This window comes from Raphanus sativus, chromosome 2 (assembly GCF_000801105.2).
Source record: "Raphanus sativus cultivar WK10039 chromosome 2, ASM80110v3, whole genome shotgun sequence".
NCBI classification, from domain to species: Eukaryota; Viridiplantae; Streptophyta; class Magnoliopsida; order Brassicales; family Brassicaceae; genus Raphanus; species Raphanus sativus.
Window position 1 is genome coordinate 13,174,923 of NC_079512.1, and position 19,920 is coordinate 13,194,842.

A 19,920-nucleotide genomic window follows, 5' to 3' on the forward strand; every position below is an offset into this window, starting at 1 on the left:
GCATCGAATATAGTTTGCAACATCTTTGTTTTGTTCTTTTTCTTAGAGTGACCATTTTTTTTAGTGTGCCTTGGTTAGTTGTGTTTCCTGAAGCTCTGTAATCAGTTTAGACGAAAAAAACTTGTTCTGAAACATTCAGCAGCAACACCATAGGAGTCTTTAAAAACTGTTCTGGTTATAACTATGGCTATGGCTATGGCTCAGCATATTAAAACAAATATAACTCATTTGGTATCGCGAAAACGCGTGTATTACAACGTCACTATCACGAACTATGTAGACAAATAATATGTTGTGTTACTAAGCCAAGCAAAAAGAATTAAACAATAAAACTTATTAATGATTCTTTCTTAAAATGATGAAGACGATCCACGTATACCAGTACCACGATCGACATGTACTACCGCCATGTACCAGTACCACGATCGACATGTACTACCGCCACGTTTTTGGTAACTTGCGTCTCCACTGTTACCACTTGTCTTCTAATACTTGTTTGGGGGAAGCTTATCATTTACTTTGATCTCCATATGAGAGAAAAGACATAGACAAATCCGCAAGGACACAGTAATAAGCTTTGATCTCATCTCTTCGGGGAAAATATGACACCCATTCATCTCATCATCACCTTCAGAGCAATGAAGCCTGAAATAACAGTTTCATGTGGACATGTTGAGTAGGTTAGATTACAAAGAACAATGGTTATCATTTTGAAGGGTTTTAGTCTTTTAGATTATGAGGCCGTACCTTTTGGTCGATTCATCGGCCAATGAGAAATTTTGGTGGTGCAAATAGCTAGAGAAGAAGTGTCAGAAGTAAAATTGTAGCAGTTACTAAGACCTCTTGGGACAGAGCATTACCCCGTCTCCCTCTCCGTGTATAACATAGTTCTAGATTTGTTTCACACCTCTGCTAGATCCATCAGTGAAAAATGTTAGTTCTTGGTCCCTGAGATATGAAGATGACAAATAATAACCCTGAGCTGGCTTTGCTTTTACGACAAATACATCTCAGTTGTCTAAAAACAAAGCTGAAAGCAATAACCTGGGTACCCATGGCGTCAATGAACTCAGCAACCTCTTCTCTAACTTCCAGAAGATCTCTTGAGTCACTATAAGCTCCTGATGACACACAGAGAAAGGAAATAAATTTCAGATTTTTCCACACTAAATCAATATGCAGAGAGCTGGCTAACTAATGAGTTTTAGTGAATGTAACAATACCCAACCTCCTGAGTTCAAGAAAAGAAAATGTTTAGCTTTTTCAATAACATCAGGTGGAAACATCATTCTAATATTTGCGTCATGTAGTAGAGACGGAGCTTAACAAAGTGAAACCACCTGCAACATTTTGTTGTTATCTTTAATATCTACTCTAAATGTAGATTTTGATGGCTGAGAGGTATATATATACCTGGTGAGGAAATGACAGCTGTTCCTGTCCTAAAGCATGAGGGTTACTAACGTTTTAGAAAAATGATTTGTTGTGTGGTATCAACCCAAATGAGTCCTTAAGTTTACCTTTTTGCCTTCTTTCTAAAGCTCAGAATCTCAGAGAATGAAATAAAGCTCACCGCTTACGGTAACGTCACACTGATACTTTTTCACGTTCTCATTCAAAAATCGAACTTGAGAACCATTTGTTTCCACACCTTATAGCAATCGCTATCTCGCTAACCTTATCGAAACAAAACAAAAAAAATAACCATTTTTTGGTGAGAACCCATGGACTCACATTAGCAATACAAACCAGAGAGCCAGGCAGGGTCAAATGAATCAACATTAAAACTAAAAAGCCACAGCTTTTCAAATGAAGAAAAAAAAAACTGATCCAAATGAAACCGCGATTAATCACCACATACCTTCAACAACGCAATCTTGTGATCCCTACATCTACACACCAGGAAAAAAACTATCACCAAAAACAAAACAATTAATGAGATGAGGTTGTTTCTCGAATTTCAACTATATATTTAGTGGTTTTTGTGTAGGTTATGAAGCGTTTGGGATGATGGTAGAATGAATGAATATGGAAGAGTCAAACTACATATGATAGATCGAGTAACAAAACTGAACCCCGGAAGAGGAAGCAGCATCAAACGAAGGATCTCGGAGAAGACGACAGTTGGGACACCCTAGCAACATCAAAACGCTCCAGTCTCACGATTGAACCAGACGCCAGAGAGGACCGGTAATGGCTGGCCCAGTTAGCTCGGATAAAACCATGGATCACATGGTCCTGTGATAAGAAAAGATTATCTTATTAGCATCTCATAAAATTTCACAGAGGAAAAAAAAATCAAGATGAAGAGTTTTCACATACAACCAAAGAATAATCAAGTTCATATATCGATTTGATTAAATCTATGCAACTAAGTTGGAAAGAACCATCACCTTCTCATCGAGGAGCAAAATGGTTATTCCCAAAAGCTCCCCATTCTTGTTGATGTCCTTAGCATCCCAGAATCAGAGGAGCCTACCGACGGATCTGCCAAGTCGGAGTGAATCGAAGGTGGAGTAGGGGACGGCGTCCACGGCGGAGACGGTGGCCACTACAGAGAAGGCGGCGACGTCAGAGACGACGGCAAGGGCAGAGATGGCGTCTGAGGCAGCTGATGAAGTCATTTTCGCAATGGAATCAAAAGGCCGGAAGCTATGGTGCGAGAAATCAAAAGAAAATGGTTGAGAGCTAACCTCGAGACTCTATATAAATGAGGATTGGAGAAACGTTATGGAAGCCCGGATCGTTGTGTCGAGAAAAGAAATAATGACCACCATTACCGAAGAAGAACGGAGGAGGAGGAGGAGGAGGAAGAGGAAGAGGGATAGCCAGAGAGCTACGGAGAAAAATATCGAGAAAGCCTCGAGATGTATGAGCCTTTAAAACAGACAGAACACAATAATAAACAGTACACATGATCAAAACCCACAAAACAGAAAGCCCATTATTTAAAAAAAAGGACACGTGTCCCTTAAGGAGGAGTGATACTCCCTCATTATATTATAGATTTCTATACATGTAAAATATAACTTTAAAAAAAATTATATCATAACTATAAAGAAAATGCTTACTTTTTTTAAAGAAGTAATAAAATACATTCTTATAAACATATACCTAAATATAGAAACAAGGAATTTTATTTAACCTATATTTTTATAAAAAAAAGTTTTATAAACTAATTATGCATTGACAATCTATATTATTTAAAAAAAAAATTAAGTTATTTTCCGCGCGTTATCGAAAAGAAAACCTAGTATTTTTATAAAATTATACGGAATTTTTGATAAGATAATAACTCGCCGGTTCAAGCTTGAAGACCCATTACTTAGTGGGCCTACTACTACTTAAAGCTCAGATCCACGAATGTCGGTCGATTTCGACAATTGAGCAATAACATCTGTTTGGCTGATAGAAGTTGTAAGAGAAGTTAGGGTTCCTTACTTGCACGAGAGATTATCCTTCCAACGTCGGTGGTTAAATATAATTCTCGATCTGTAAGTATGGCGGCAGAGCAGAAGGCGACGACAGAAGAAGTAAAGATGGATCTGTTCGAGGACGATGATGAGTTCGAGGAGTTTGAAATCAACCAAGGTGGATTTCTATTTCGTTTTTTTTTTATTTTTATTGATTCATTGTGTGATTTTTTGGTGATATAATAAAAGAGAGTCGGATTCCGATTGTGATGTTGGTAGTGGTGGATCTGACAAACATAGTCTCTTGTTGGTTTCTTGAGCAGATTGGGTGGAGAACGAAGAGCAAGTGAAGGACGTTGGTCTGCAATGGGAAGATGACTGGGACGATGATGATGTCAATGACGACTTCTCGCATCAGCTGAGGAAGGAACTTGAGACCATTTCTGCTGATAAGAAATGAGGTGTTCTTTTGAATCGCTACTTTACTCTTCGATGCTAGTTACCATCTTTGAAGATAATAAATCCCAACTTTTATTATTGCATATTATTGCATCTTCTCTGAATGTGCTGGCTTGGATATGTATGTTTTAATGTTAGATAGCTGAACGTTAAGGATCATTGAATGAAACATGATAGTGATAGTATAATCCAAAGATTCATCTACGCAATAAATAAATTAAGAAGCTAAAAAAAAGGCAAGAAACTTGCATCTCTACTACCACCAAAACCAACAACATTAAACCGATATTCTCTCTTAGAAAAAAAAAGCCCAAACTCTTGATCTAAGAAAGATTGAGCAAATTTGGTAGTAAAACGGACCAAAAAACCTCCAAACGCAAGTCAGCTGCATTCAGCAAGCGCTAGCTACTTCAGCAACACCGTTTTGTGATATCTCGCTGGCAACTTGTGGTGCTGTACTTGTCTCTTTGGTTTCGCCTTGGGGAGTGGCATTTTTGTCAATGGCAGCTAAAGCTTGCTGAAAAATAACAATCTTCATCTGTTAGAATTTCAATTATAGATAAAAGACACAAAATAAGGGCCGTTTTTTCTTTTCAAATTTCACTTCACCTTTTTTTTATATTGCTGCTGCTTCTTTTTCCCCTCTTTGATTATCTTTTCACGACTCTCATAGAATACAAAATCATCCAGTATGCATGTCTTGCTTTCATGTTCCTTGAAAATCTTGATGACTTTCATGCCTTGCTCTAGGGTTACCTGCAGATTAATCCACACAAACCATTTAAGTTTTTTTTAACCTTCAGCATGACCCAGAGAGAAGTAAGAACCACACTCTGACCTCCTGTGTGTCTCGGCTATTTGTAACTGGCTTGTTCTCATTGTTCTCCAGAGTTATATGCCTCAAGGAACTATTTGGGATGTCTTTGACAATGTGCCACTTGACAGGGAAGCAACCAATCCACTTGTCCTGCTGCCAGTACTCCACTGTCTGGTTAAAATCTACTGGTCCAACCATCTCAGCTAAACCAACAAATTGTCCACTTGTGTTTACCTGTAAAATTTAAAGGAATTCTTCCTTAGACAGATTGGAATAAAACGATCCCAAAGTCGATGGAGTCTTTAATAAAATTGAACATTCACTTACAGAGAACATTAGAAAAACAGGACAGGACCCGTTTGACTTCTCTTTAGCCTCATTATATGCAGCATCAAGCTTCTTGTTGCCATTGGGGGTGCTTGACCACACATTGTATTTGATGCTTTTGTGAATATCATCTTCACTGTATGATTTGATAACAAACAGTTTCGCATTAGAGTAGGTTTCAGAGAAATCTTCCTTGTTGTAGTCCTTAGAATCTGGAAGAGAAACATCTTCACTCGTCTTCTTCTCGATATCCAGAGTTTCTGGCTGTGGACTTTCTTGGCCAATCTTGAAACCCTTGGCTCTTGGCCCTCTATTCAACTCGTCTAACCCAGCAACGTTCTCTTTGCCATACCCAGAAAACCCGTAACCCATTGTCTTGTACCAACTTGGAGTTTGCTTGTAAGTGCCGTAACCATAAGAATCATATCCATAGCAACTCATGTAAGGCCCATACATTGAGTACATGCTGTCCATGTTGTATCCACAGGACTGACCATAGCTTCCTGATCGTCCCTGATATGTACTCTATGCCATAAAACCAAATCACGAACAAACAAAACTCAATACAAAGTTATTATTATGATGGACAAAATTTATAGAACGTACCAGGTAGGGATACTGAAACGTGTTGTTGGTCTTTCGGGAAGCATAGTTCATGTCGTAACCGTATCTCGGGTACTGATAGGCTGGAGTATGATAGCCAGTAGGGTAGGTACCATAAGAGCCCTTTTCATTGAAAGGAGCAAGTTTCTTTGGGTTCAATCCAGATACAGCTCTAACATTGTTTGGTAAAAGATTAGTCTTGGTTCCACCATACACATCCTGCAAAATGAAATGGACAGAAGGGATTACAACTTGTCTTTAAACTTGGACACAACACAGAGAGAGAGAGTGAGAGAGAGATACCTTATTCACAGTGTCAGGGACTTTGGCCATGGTTTCCAGATCAAGCGAGAGATTGTGCAGCAAATCTGCAGCTTCTAATATTACGAGATAATGAAGGAATAACAATCTTTGCAGTTTTCAACAGTGAAAAAAAAACATCGGATCTATATTAGGAGAATGAACGAGAGATCTAACCTAGAGAGAGAATGTCTAAACCCTAGCAAAACCCTCTGGTTCCAACTCAAAAATGAAATGTCCAATAAAATCAAGCGAAAGTATAACAGTGACAAAGCTACGAATCAGGAGGATAAATGTAATAGGACGTGCGTGAAGGAAAAGAAGGATACGATCGGAAGGAGAAATGGTAGTAGCCATGGCTGTCTCTGCTATATTAGCGGCGGAAACTTGGACAGGGAGCGAGAGAGCGAAACAACAAAACCCTAAACAGAATTTGAGTGTCCTATTTATATTCCTCTTTTTTTTTCATCCTTACGCCAGCAATTAAACCGAGGCCCAAAAGTCCGGTTCAATTAGGATTAATATTGTTCATTTATTCATATTGAAAAAAAAATAAAAAATGCTTAACATGACTGCGTATTGGAACTTTTATTTGACAATACGAAATCTATCTATTACACTGCTAAAAGGACAATACGAAGCTCTATTAGAGTGTCCATCTCATTTACTAAAATCGACCAATAGGATTGCAGATAATCTGCCACGTCGTCCGCTAGAGGTAAACTAAGCTTCGACTTTTGTTTCGCGAATTGGGCTGTTAAGCCCATTTCACTTTTGTTTTTTTTGTTTGGCAGTCCATTCGTAATCCTGTCAACTTCTCTACCTGCGCCGCTTTGCAAACCTAATCTCACGATCTCGATTGAGAACCCTTTCATCTTCCTTCTCTTCTTCGTGACCCTTTTCGAACAATCAATTCTCTCCCCACTCCTTTTTCTCTCTTTAATCGTATAGTTAATGGAATCTCTTCGATTTCTCACTTTTAGCTCTTTGGAACGTTTCGTGTTGTTTGCTTTTATATCCTATATAAATCTCTTTTTTGGTTTTAGATTTCCTCCAAAAAAATTGTTCAATCCTCTCCACTGCTCATTACAATGACGTTATCCGACTCACAGAAAACACTCGGCGACTCCGCGGTCTCCTCCGGTCAGAACAGCTCCGTCGATCAGGCCGTCGTCACTTCCGGCGTTGTGAACTCTGAGAAACGTGAAGGTGCATTGGTGGCTCCCTCTGCTCTGGTGAAAGCAATCGGTCAGAAAACACTCGGCGACTCCGCGGTCTCCTCCGGTCAGAACATCTCCGTCGATCAGACCGTCGTTACTTCCGGCGTGGTGAACTCCGAGAAACGTGAAGGTGCGTTGGTGGCTCCATCTGCTCCGGTGAAACCAATCGGTAACACTGGTGGCTCTTCCGGCATCCGTATCGGCGGTAGGGGCAAAACCTATGTCTCTCGCGGCGCTAAAGGCAAAGGTATCGCCTTGGACAGCGATCGAGAGGTGCTTGCCTTCAAAGATGCAAAAATTGGCCCCCATGAAGGCGAGGTGCAGTTTCGCCTGATCCACTTTTGGGAGGCCTGGAACACAGTGACCAACATGCTTATCGGCATAGAAATGCTGCTCATCGATAGAGAGGTATAAATCTAGGCTTTAGTTACGTTATTTGTTTTTTTATGTTTCTGAGATTTGATCTGAGATTTTTTTGATGTTTTTGAGATTTGTTAGCTGGTTATTTTGGAGTTGTTCCCTTTAGTGATTAGTTGATGTTCACATAGGAGTTGTTGTTTTTGTGATAATTTTAAGATTATTTGATAATATAATTCCAAAATATACAATTGATTGGAATTTCGAGTTGTTACTAAACAGTAAACTGGAGTTATTAGTGCCTTTAAGTGATTGAATTATGAGTTAAGCTATTATTACCATTGTAATTAGATTTCTTGGTTTTCATATCCTGCTATCTATCTTTGTTATTTTGGCTTATTTAAACCATTCTTTTCGTAACAGGCTACGACTATCCAGGGCTTTATCCCAGCTGGGAAGATTGAGGCTTACTTGCGACACCTGAGAGCTGGTGGGACTTATTGACTCCACAATTTTTTCGGGTCCCAGAACAAGCCTAATTACCGTGTAGCTGATCCAGATGTAACGATCAGTTTCTCATGGAACTTTGTGCTCTCAGAGCTAGTGGATAGCTCGGTCCGTTTCCCCGTGGATCGGATCCGCACCCATGGGTACGAAGCATTTGATGCTGCTTGTGATATGAAAGGTGATCTATATGGTAAGTCGTTTTCTTTTTGTTAGCCAGTGTCTCATATTTCCGATCAAGCCTTGGGTATTTTGTTAACCACTGTTTCATATTTTAATGCGGAATATTTGGACACGTAACACATTGTGTTGTTCTTCTCCAATTGCAGATTACATTGGACACATCAAACTTGTGAATGGGCAGGTTCCCAGTGATGGTCTCTTATTCAATGAGCCCAGCATTGATGCTTCCCGCCGAGTTGATCTTCATGTCCAGAGACATGAGTAAGTGATTTCTGTCTTAACCAACTCTCAATTAAGAGCTTCCTGACCACTCGATAATGTTTTGTCCCAGCGAGCCCGTGTTGAAGCTGTGCTTCTGGGATCAGGCTGCTGCTGAGTTTTGGAAGAAATTTAAAGCATCTGCAGGCACTTCCCGTGTTATCCTGGTCACTACCTTAAACCCAAAACGTTATGGAAGTTCGTTTTACTAACTCTTAGATGTTAGGCAGAATTTGGATCATATATTGTTAAACCTGCTATTACTGTGATGACATTGACCGATAGTAATATAAGTGGATTTCTGAGACTTGGCTTTAGAGATTGTAACATGTGTATAGTTATAAGATGTGTATATTACACTTAGACTGGGTAATTGGATAACTGAGTAACTGATATAAATATATAAAATTTTCGTCTTAGTTGATTATACCACAATTTCTTCTTTGATACGGGTTGGTACTATGTGTGCAGTCTTATCTCTGTCTTCTATGACGCCATCTCGTGTGTTTTCGGATGATGATATCCAAGAAACCCGGGACTACCTTAGCTGGTGAGATTGACGGTTCTCAGATATGCAGTAGTAATATAGATACACCACTGTTTTGATGTATTGATTTTCTTAATTTCAGGTTTATCTCGAACCAGGAAGTTGCCAACAGAATCAATGCGGATGTGGTCGTGAAACCTGAGAATGCGACCTTGGGTGAGCTCTTCACATATATGAAGAAGGCGTCTGCTAAGGTACTCTATTTACTATGTACGATAGATTCGTAAGCATAATCTAGGCTTCATAATGAGATTTTCAAAAAATTTGTAGGTTGCTTGGTTTGAATGCACAGCCACACATTGATGATGTTGTGCATGGAACTAAGTGGTATTACATAGGATGTGGTGAGTGCCATACCAAGGCAACTAGAGGGCCCACAACCCTCATGTGAAAGAAGTGTGGAAAGAGTGAGATTGTTGGCGTGGCTCAGTAAGTGGCTTCCAACTATAGTTATAGATGCTTATCGTTTGGGAGTGGTTCTAATGTTTTTGTGTTACAGATACCTGACCAAGCTATCGGTCTATGACAACAAGGATCAAGCTTTCTTGGTCTTACTTGGTGATGCTGGTGAAGAGTTGTTTGGGAAGAAGGCTGCAACGTTGGTGGAGAGCTACTACGAGGTATGTAAAATCATTATGTTTAAAGATTTATAAACGCTATGCAATCTGCTTGCTAATGTTTCTTATAATGTCTTCATATATTGCAGGCGAATGAAGATGTTGGAGAAGATGACATTGTTCCAGTTCCACAAGTTATGATTGACACCATTGGACAGACAAGGAAGTTCATTGTGAAGGTGTCAACCCACAACTTAGCTGGGAAGACTCAGACCTTAACTGTCACAAAGGTGTTACCTCCTGAGGCATCGGGTGTCAAAGCTGAAGAGGTCGGTAATGAAGGGGATGATCATGCAGCTGAGTCGGTGAAAAGGGCTGCTGATGGGGATGGGTCCGAAGGTGTGAAGCGTGCGAGAAGTGGCTAAAATTGAGTCACATGCTTATTGCTCATTTTATGTTGCTTTATAAGACTATGCTTTGGGTTTTTTTCTTTCATGGATTTGGTTTTGCATTATTATTACAAACTTGGGTTTTAATATCTATTGATAATAATATCTTTCGAACAATCTTACTCTATTACATAAAGTTTGTTTGACATAGTAATATGCCTATCTGTATATAGTTGACCAACTTGAAAACAGGATGGAAATAGAATTTTCATATATGCTGTTAGTCTTTAGGTGTCTATAATTGAGATAGATATCATAGCATTAGATTATTTCCTTTTCTTTTTACTGTTTCCTTTCTTTTTTTTTTTTGAACGTCTGGATCGATTATTATCGATTAATTATGCTATTACAATGAAGAGAATATTACAAAGACGATTTTACAGCCGACAATTCTACCACCATGTGAGAATATCCGCCTGACTGCACCACTCTGAGCCGTCCTATGAGATCCATGTTCGATGGTACGCCCTGCACCAAGCTTAAGATCTCCTGTAACCTGTTTCTCCATAATCTGCATAATTTGGTATTTTCTGGGGTTTGAACCCCAGACCTCCGGGTGTAGAAGCAATTGAACCCTTAGTCAAACCACTGGACCAAGGGGACTTCCACTACTGTTTCCTTTCTCGCCCAGTTAATTTTTATGGACTAAAATACAGAGGTGTGAATATGGTCGTACATTATTTCATAATGATACCTGCCTAATAAGAATTTAGACATTGAAGGTTTTAAAAGAAACAAGTTTCGTACTTTTATAACTAGCTACGAATTAAAGTCTAGAATATCCGATTACAACCCACTAGGTGATTAGCTGCATATACTAGGGTTGTTCAACCCAATTGAAGTCATCACTCTGTGGAATACTAATGCCTGCTACTTCGTATCGATCATAGTGAGTTGTTCACCATCCTTTATTTTAAAATTGACCTTCTTATATCAATGTCTGTACGAGCGTTCCTAATACATGTGTTTTGTGATTCTTTTATAGATTGTTAGTGTCATATATATTTTTGCTTTTTTCCTCTGAGTTATATATATGTATACATGACTACAGTTTCGATAAACCCAGTTGTCTGATGCATTATGATTGATTTGCTTAACTTTTTGTGTAGAGAGGCTAAGAAAAGTATTTTAGATGATAGTCACGATGACTCGGCGAATTGCAGTATTTACTTTGTATAACAGATGGAAAACAAAATAAAATCCTCTGAGTATAAATCGTTATTTATTATATTTTGCATATATTTATTTTTTTCCTTCGTTTATTTATTGATTTCAATCATCATGATTTCGGCCGTCTATATATAAATAATTTTTTTCCGTATTTATAGTTTCTTTCTACATTTTAAGAAAAAGATTGTAATTAACTAAAATGATATTTAATAGTGATAACCATCGTGGATAGCATTCCTCAAAGAATCCATCAGCTCCAAGAAGGGAGATCAGTACGTCCTATAACAGTATGTATGAGGAGTGTTTGGGACATAAAAAAACATCAAACGGTTCATGCCAAGATCTGCACCGGCTTCGTTTGTTATGACCACCATGTAAGCCCTATACAAAAACATTCACATATACATATATCTTTCCACTTTTTCAATTATTATTAAAAACATAATTAGTGGAAACCTTAGTTATTTTGTCTTCAAAAATTGTTTACTTCCAGGGAAAATTATTAGAAGGTCGGCTCACTAGAAATCATCCGCCAACTGAGACAAGATACTTACTCGAAGGAGATGTATACTAGATTTCTGGATTTTCCGTACTCCGCAATCTGCGTCATCGAAAACTCACCCAACTCCCATACTACATTCAGATTGACCAAGAGACAAAAATTTCTAACGTTACGGAAATTGGTTCAATCTTTCCAATTAACAACTTCTCTCCCCAAAATTATGAAACGCTACAGCGCTTAGCCATGACACCCACTTATCTTCCAGGTATATCATTCAGTATATTTCCATTAACAAGCCTTTATCTGATTTATAAGCCAAAAAAATTTCGCAGATGTTGTGGGACAGATACGCCTGCTGCAAAACACAAATGCATCCAAACCTGAAAAAAATGCAAAGTTAACAATCAGGCTTTTGGTTAACAGGTATAACTAACAAAATTGTATTATAAAATTCCCTAATTAACTTGATATATGGATCCCTCTATTCAGATCAACAATGGTTAGACTCACGCTGTGGGATAAAGAAGCAGCGGATTTTAGCATCCTCCATAGCGAGAAGAACATGCTATTAAAAGTTGTCATCTTCACAAACATAATACCTAAGATTCTAACAGGTACGTAATTTTAGCACAAAAAGCGATAAACAAGGGAATTTTTTCCTTAAAAAAATAACAAATTTTATATTATTCAGGTAAACTTCAACTCAATTCATCAACAGTTACAAAATTCTACTTCAGCAAATCGATCGATTACATCAAACATTTCAAAGGACGGGTGAGAGCCCAGAATAAGGCATGAAGGCAAGATGAATTTCGTTCTATTTTATGCCACTGAGGAGACCTCAAAAGAAAGAACTTTATCCAACCTGTGCTCGGTTTAATTTTTTTTTAATTTTTATTTGAAAAGTCCTCAGTTATAAATTTTAATTCAAACACATCTACATATTGGGGTTTTAGTAAAAAATGAATACTGATTAAGTACTCCATCAGAAATATCCCCAATTATAACATTAAGCTACTCTCCAACAAAATACAAAGTTTTTTTAAAAAAATTCTTCCTTAAAAAACTGGAGCTCATGATTTAATATTCCAACTAGATTTTTGACCCGTGCGTCCGCACGGGTGTTCTATTCAGTTATAAATATTTTTAATAGGATAGGACATACCTTAATATCCGAAAAATCTAAAGTATACGAATCCTATCCGAAAAATAGTATCGATCTGAACCAAAATTGATTAAATATCCAAATTTAAAATTTTGGTTTCTAAAGTATCGGAGCCGAATCCCATAGGAATTGAAATAGTTCCGAGTACCTGAATCTGAAATAGATATTTATCTAAATATATTAGTTATTTTAGATTTAATATATAAAAATATTCAAAATATACAAAATATTTGAAGTTGTCCAAAATACTTAAAAATATATACAGATAATAAAAAAAATAAATGAATAAAAAGCTGAACAATACCAAAATAACAAAAATACTTAAACTGTTTATTGATTATCTATCCAAATATTTAAACCAAACCAATTTATATGTTAAGTTTATCAATTTAAAAGTATATAATGCATTTAAATTTTAATTAAAAAATAATTTAAACGGCTTCTTCAAACCCGCAAAGATCTGAACTGAACCAAGACAAAAAGTTATAAATGTCTAAACGGGGTTAAAATCTTTAACTTTAAAAACTGAATATGTTAGAACCAAATCTGACTGGATATCCGAATGCTAACCCTATTTATATGTTAAGTTTATATTTTACCAAACCAATTTATATATTAAGTTTATCAATTTAAAAGTATATAATACATTTAAATTTGACTTAAGAATAATTTAAACGATTTCTTCGAACCCGCAAATATCTGAACCGAACCAAAACAAAAATTTATAAATATCTGAATGGGTTAAAATCTTTAACTTTAAAAACCGAATAGGTTCGAACCAAATTCGACTAGATGTCCGGATGTTAACCCTATTGCCTAAATTATTTTACAATAATCAAGAATATTATGTATTTGATATAATTGTGTTCAATTCAAACGAATTTCATTTTATAGCGATTTGTTGCCATGTTTTAGGAGGATGTATTCAATTTAACATTTGATGTGATTTGATTTTTAATGGAGTTTTAGATGATTTTAATAAGTTGCAGAGATTTAAGTGATTTTTGTTAAAGTACTCTAGAATATCACCTAAAACCATGGGATTTGAGTTTTAATTTTTTTAACTAAGAAACTCCATCCAAACACCCTAAAATCACCTCAAAACTTTAAAACTCCACAACTTAAAATATTTTCAATAACAGTGGATTTCAGAGTACTTTACGAAATGTCAAGTTCAATAACAGTGGATTTTAAATGAGTTTTTAAAATTCATGTTTGAATAACAGTGGATTTATCATTTTAATACAAATCACCTAAAACTCTCGGTTGAATACACCCCCCTTAGACTGTCAAGATTAGTTAAGATGCTAGCGTAGAAATAAGTAAAATTTTCTGAACGTTATTGATTTAAAATACGAAGTTATTACTATTTCCAATTTTTTTTGTCAACCTGTTTTAATTAAATTTTAAAGCCCAAATGCTTAATACATAAGGATTGATTACATACAGCCCAAAAAAACTCAAACACTTGAGCAAGAATGATTCTGCAAACAAAACACGTGTACTATTGAAAAAGAAGATTTCACACGTGTTTTATATTACCATAATATTCGGTTCTGTAATTCTGACAACAATCGTGTTGGTTTAAGGTCATCGTGGTGGTTTAGAAAAATCGAACTTGGTTCAATTTAAATACAAAACACTGAGTTTTAACTCCAGTGGCATTTCTTTGTAATATTTGTACAACTTTAAGGGATAAATTCAATTTGTACTTCCCCTTTAATAGTTTAGATAGATAATATGACGCACAATTTGATTAATCATCCGGCTCATGCTAGCTATAATATTAGATTCCGTTATTGTAAATTTTTTATATACCATATTGTTACATTTGAATGATCATAGAAAAAGTTTTTGTAAAACTTTTAACCTAAAAAAGAAGAATGGATTCTGGGTGAACATGAAATTTATGCCACTGCCAGGATTCGAAGCTTGGTCCATACGAATAAACAAGTACCACTCTACCATTAGGGTAAATACGTGTTTTTGTAAATTATTACAAACCTAAATAAATATTTCTCTTCAGACCGAAGCTATGCCTAATTAATAACTAAATCACCTCGCAGATTTGAGTCCTTCTTCGTCTCACAGGGAGGGAAACTCAATAGTCGCTTTCTTCAATCTCTCTTCTGTTTGCTCCCCCAAATCACAACGACCATGAGTGATCAAATCCGAGCATCTTCGCAACGGTGTAGGAGTTGGGGGCTCGCCGAGATTGGTAACCCTTACGGCGAGTTAACCCGCTTCTGTCCCGAGCTCCATTCATCTCTTTCGAAGAGCGTCTCCGCATTAGCCGTCATATGTACTCCGAAAGCCTCCCAACCATCGGAGGAATTAGTCACCGCCATTACAGTGAAGACGCTGAAACCGGGTACAATTATCTATGTCTCAGGGGCTTTGTTGTCCAGTGCTCACTAGATCCTAATGATCCCCTTCTAGCCGATGTTTTTAGGTTTATTGATAGATTAGGCTGGGGTTACACAGTGTTGCATGTTCAGCCTTTCAATCCTAGGGTAGTAAGAGAGTTTATATCAAACATACTCTTTGATGATGAGGGTCCTCTTATCCGCGGAATCGTGTACCGTTTTGAACCCTCTGTGATTAATCGTCTGATGATGACACCCTCTGTGGAAGACTCTTTTAAGTGGGAAGTGGTCGTCCTGAATCAGGCTATCGCCCACCTTACTAGAGGCCAGTGCTATGATTGGAAGAAGTTCAGTCTCACCTTATTAGTCAGACCTTTCCAGACACTTTACCGCGTATGCGAATTAAATTGCTTTCCATGTCCGGCGTCTGAATCGATGATCCAGAACCGCCTCCGCCTCCTATACGCTATTACTACTGGAAAGAGGATAGACTACGGCCGTCTTGTGTACGATCAGGTGATCGAGCTGGCTCGCGGAGCGGATTGGCAGACAGACACCATCTTCCCAAACCTAATTTATCAGTTCCTAATGATGCAGAGAGAAATTCCTTCGCTTCCAGGAGATGAACGACTGATCGGAGGAGCTCTTCCTATCTATGCAAAAGATGTGGCTTCAAGTCTACCAAGTGGGTAAGAGAGTTTTTTTAGTTTATCAGCAGTGTTGTCTTTAGTAAGTCTGATAACGTTTTATCTAATGTGGCTATTGCATAATCATTTTGGTAAGATTACTTAGAGCATCTCCATTAGTGAGATTGGGCTCGAATTTCCAAGATAAAATTTTTTATTATTTTTTTTTTCCTTTTGATTTTTTTCTAGAAAAAAAAATCCCTTTCTTATTAATAGAGAAACATTTTAGGAGAATAACCTTTAATTGGTATTATATTCACAACTTTGCCATTATTGCTGATGTGTCAGTACCACATAGATTTTCAGCATCTATTTATAATTGACCAACATTTACTAGAAGAATTACATAATATGCCACTGTGACTATATTATACAACATTTCATATATTCAAATAACACATCCAACATCGTTTTAAAATACACAATAGCTTTGCAATAGAGAAGAAACTTAGCGGAGTGAAAAAAACATATGTACCTCATCTCACTTTATCTTTTGGTTTTCTCTGGATTACTCCAATAACTTATGTATTCCATTGTTCAACTCTTCGATTAAATATGAACAGACTAGACACAGATTTGTTTCATCGTATGTTTCTGTGTCCATGTGAAAATCCTTTTTTTCTGTGCCATAAACCGATTAGTTCCATCATATATTTCAGTTTGAAAGTGATCTTACAAAAGTCCATTAAAACATTCTTCTAAAACAGCAAACGCATGATATCTTCACTGAACGGCAGACACATGGTATCTTCATTGATATCATTTCTCAAGAAGATTCTGTCAAAAACATTATTATATTTCAACTTTTTACAGAAATCTTCACTGTATATATATTATACAAATTTTTAATAATATGTTCGTATATGTTATGTGTCAATGGGAAAATTCTTTGTTTTTTACTTAATCTGGGTACCTATTTCAACACAGACATTAGCATTTAATTTTTTTTTTTTTTAAACTAATTAGCATTTAATTTTATAAAAAGGATATTAAAAGAGGATCCAGTCGTGCGGTAAATTGGATATATGAACGTTTACTGTTATCGTACATTATAAATTGTGGAATGATATCAAATATTAAGGAAGAACATTTAATGCTAAAAGTTTGTTATCACGTTTAATTAAAACTAGATTTTGACCCGCGCTTTGGAAGCGCGGAATATTTTACTATAAAAAAATTCACTAATAACTTAACAAATATTTTGGTAATTTTTAAAGAGTGTGTATTTAAAATATTTTTGCATTTAAATCAGTGTTTTTAAATTCAACCCGATTGTGATTATATCCGTTAATCCGGAGATCTGACAATTCAATTTTGGTTTTTAAAAAATTCATATTAAAAAAATCACTAAACCTCGAGACTAACCGATTGAACTGATGGATGACCGATATGTAATCTAGTTGGATTTAAATTGTAATAGTTTCATAATTTGTAATCTTATAATCCAAATTTTAAACTTCATTATTTTGTAATTTATGAAATTATGACGTTTCTACAAAATTTTAAAGAGAAAATGATAGATATAAAATAATTAAGATTAATTATTGTATTGTCTGGAAACATTGATAGTAGTATAAAAATATATTGTTTGGAAACATTGATAGTAGTATAAAAAAATAAGTATATTGTTTGGAAACATGGATAGTAGTATAAAAAAAGTAACATTAGTGATTTAATGTAGGTTTAACTATAAAGTATAAAGGTGTATTTAATTTAAAAACTTACAAAATAAATGTTAGGTCCAACAGAATGTTTCTGTTTTAATAAGATAGATTTGTCAAATTTTTTGGTCGAATTTGGTAAGACATATAAGTGAGAATCAGGTTAGAAGTTTAATGTGCTACCGTTATCAAATTTAATGGCTTAATTGAGGGAACACAATATTCTCTTCAGATCTTACGCTCACCTCATTAATCTTCTTATTTACTCCCTCTGTTTCGATTTAACTGTCGTTGTAGGAAAAAAATTTCGTTTCAAAATAAGTATCGTTTTAGAGTTTCAATGCAAAATTTATTAAAAAGATTTTATATTTTATTTTCTATTAGTTGAAAGGTGGTTATATTGGTAGGTAATTGTGGTTTTATCTTGGAAATATACAAAATCATATGTTTTATTAATCTGTGTGTATAAACATAGAACGAGAATTAAAATAAAACGGAGAGAGTATTATATATTAGATTCTGATTTGCGCGTTCGCACGGAATTATTTATATTTATAAATTATATTTTTAAACTAAAGTTTTACTACTACTTGATGGTATTTTATAAATTTTGGTTTACGTTCAAATTATACTTTTTGGTTTTGGTTTGCTTCCATTTTGATTGTGGATTTTGTTTTCGGTTTTAGAAGAGTAATATTTCAGTTATTTATGAATTTGTTTGACTTGAGTGTTTTTATAATTGGATTTGGTTCATCTAATTTTGCAGCTATAATTTATTAAAATGATGGTTTAAAATAGTCAATGTATACAGTATATATTAAAATAGTGTTTTGTATTATTCTTTTATATGTAAATAACCGAATGATGGTGTAATGTGATCTTGGTTTAAATCAAGTAATTCGGTTATATGTATTTATAATGTCTTTTTTTGTAACAGTACTTATAATGTTAATGAAAAATTTTAATGTGTCCAAAACCTAATAACAAATTTTTAATAGTAGATAAAAAATAGGATCCGAAATTAATAGATTTGATTATAATTTCTATTAATTTAAGACTTCTTAGGACTACTATTTAAACAAATCTCACCATCAGTCCTTTTTAATATACTCTCGACACACAATAAATCGTTAGCTAATACGTCAAATTCGTCATGGCAGTCCTCAACATGATTGGTGTGATTTGAAACCTGGAACATAAGGGTTAAGATTGATTCTGAAAACAATATTTCATGGCCGGGGAGAGACAATCGAGATAGTTTTAATGGACACACAAGTATGTGTTCTTTTTATATTTAGGAATGTCCAAACAAAAAGTTCAACATTTTACAAGATAATATTTATACAAATTTCCATATACAACATCATCATTTTTATCTTATGTACATCCCAATAATTGTTGTATATAACTAATTTACAACTTAAATAATACAAACTTACAATTAAAAAGGCTTAAAACCCGCATGTAAAATTTAAATAATGATAGAAAATATAAATACAAATTATTTATTTTTTGTATTCTCACCCTGCGCAAAGCGCACGTCTTTACCTAGTATATATATATAGAGCGGAACCAATCGCGGGCCGCCACATGGCATGGGGTGTGCGAAACAGTTAAGAGACATGTTCACTCATAAGGACTTTTAAAAGACAGGTTCATTCAGAATGTGGGCCCCACGATTTTTTTAATATTTTTTTTTTGGGAACAGTTAAGAGATTAGGGATTTAAACCCCTAATGGAGATGCTCTTATGTATGAAGATCATATAAACGGTGCCATGAAAAATCAACCAATAAGGTTATCAGTATTTGCCATGTCAGCTCAGATTTTAATCGAAACATATATTTCATGGGCCAATACGTGTGGCCTATAATATTAGTAAGAGAAAGCCCATTGTTTGTTAAACTCTTATTCCAAACTTTCTACATGCGTAGTAATCATCTTTGTCGCTTCCCTTTTACCACGACATTATTAATTTCTGCCTTTCAACGTTTCTAATTTCTATGGAGTTATGACGATCCATTATCACTCATTCAGTTCTCTTTTTTGCGAGTTATTAACACTCAGAGGCAGTTTTGATGTTTTTATTACAAGAAAAGACAGTTTAAGCTACTGAGGTACTTTCTTGTAACTAAAACCAACAATTGCTAACTAGGTGACCAAGATGGTCCCACATTTGACAACTTGTATTATTTTTCTCCTCTCCTTCTTTTTTTTGTTTGTCAACGTCCTCTCTCCTTCTTCATTTCCTCTAAAACCAACCAAACTTCTTCTTTTTTTTTTTCATGTAACCCAAATACTTTCTGCAATTCATTATTTTTCAGCATCATAATTTTATTTTCTCTTTTATTTTATGTATCATTGATTGAGTTTTTTT

General features: G+C 35.5%; 2 protein-coding genes and 3 long non-coding RNA genes across 7 annotated transcripts; 2 read left to right on the plus strand and 3 right to left on the minus strand.

The window, feature by feature from the left end:
* Positions 1-299: 299 nt before the first annotated feature.
* On the minus strand, positions 300-1,420 carry LOC130507884 (uncharacterized). The gene is made up of 3 exons (XR_008942517.1): positions 1,229-1,420; positions 748-1,121; positions 300-645 (listed from the first exon to the last, which is right to left on the minus strand). It is a non-coding gene; the product is annotated as an uncharacterized LOC130507884 (long non-coding RNA).
* A 309-nt stretch (positions 1,421-1,729) lies between these two features.
* LOC130507883 (uncharacterized) lies at positions 1,730-2,824 on the minus strand. The gene is made up of 3 exons (XR_008942516.1): positions 2,694-2,824; positions 2,394-2,611; positions 1,730-2,238 (listed from the first exon to the last, which is right to left on the minus strand). It is a non-coding gene; the product is annotated as an uncharacterized LOC130507883 (long non-coding RNA).
* Positions 2,825-3,377: 553 nt separating this feature from the next.
* On the plus strand, positions 3,378-4,031 carry LOC108831970 (protein DSS1 HOMOLOG ON CHROMOSOME V). The gene is made up of 2 exons (XM_018605463.2): positions 3,378-3,591; positions 3,737-4,031. Exons 1-2 carry the CDS (start codon positions 3,501-3,503, stop codon positions 3,871-3,873), a joined length of 228 nt encoding a protein of 75 aa, XP_018460965.1. The 5' UTR covers positions 3,378-3,500; the 3' UTR covers positions 3,874-4,031.
* Positions 3,993-6,397, minus strand: LOC108816057 (YTH domain-containing protein ECT3). 3 transcript variants are annotated; one of them, XM_056999408.1, is made up of 7 exons: positions 6,249-6,397; positions 5,923-5,996; positions 5,623-5,838; positions 5,017-5,529; positions 4,711-4,923; positions 4,482-4,628; positions 3,993-4,389 (listed from the first exon to the last, which is right to left on the minus strand). In XM_056999408.1, exons 1-7 carry the CDS (start codon positions 6,274-6,276, stop codon positions 4,264-4,266), a joined length of 1,317 nt encoding a protein of 438 aa, XP_056855388.1. In that variant the 5' UTR covers positions 6,277-6,397; the 3' UTR covers positions 3,993-4,263. The 3 variants fall into 3 exon arrangements, with proteins under 3 accessions (XP_056855388.1, XP_018444128.2, XP_056855382.1); XM_018588626.2 differs by having other exon boundaries at positions 5,017-5,541; positions 6,249-6,396; XM_056999402.1 differs by having other exon boundaries at positions 5,017-5,541; positions 5,923-5,993; positions 6,249-6,317.
* A 1,486-nt stretch (positions 6,398-7,883) lies between these two features.
* LOC108834752 (uncharacterized) lies at positions 7,884-10,103 on the plus strand. Its single transcript, XR_008938907.1, has 6 exons — positions 7,884-8,193; positions 8,330-8,991; positions 9,071-9,144; positions 9,259-9,417; positions 9,488-9,608; positions 9,695-10,103. It is a non-coding gene; the product is annotated as an uncharacterized LOC108834752 (long non-coding RNA).
* Positions 10,104-19,920: the final 9,817 nt, after the last annotated feature.

Bases quoted from the DNA above. Each gene is read 5' to 3' on its own strand.
- LOC108831970 (XM_018605463.2), top strand. From the start codon at position 3,501: ATGGCGGCAGAGCAGAAGGCGACGACAGAAGAAGTAAAGATGGATCTG. The intron at 3,592-3,736 runs GTGGATTTCTAT...TTTCTTGAGCAG, and splicing joins GGAGTTTGAAATCAACCAAG to ATTGGGTGGAGAACGAAGAG.
- LOC108816057 (XM_018588626.2), bottom strand. From the start codon at position 6,276: ATGGCTACTACCATTTCTCCTTCCGATC. The intron at 5,542-5,622 runs GTACGTTCTATA...TTTATGGCATAG, and splicing joins CGTTTCAGTATCCCTACCTG to AGTACATATCAGGGACGATC. The intron at 4,924-5,016 runs GTAAGTGAATGT...TAAATTTTACAG, and splicing joins CTGTTTTTCTAATGTTCTCT to GTAAACACAAGTGGACAATT.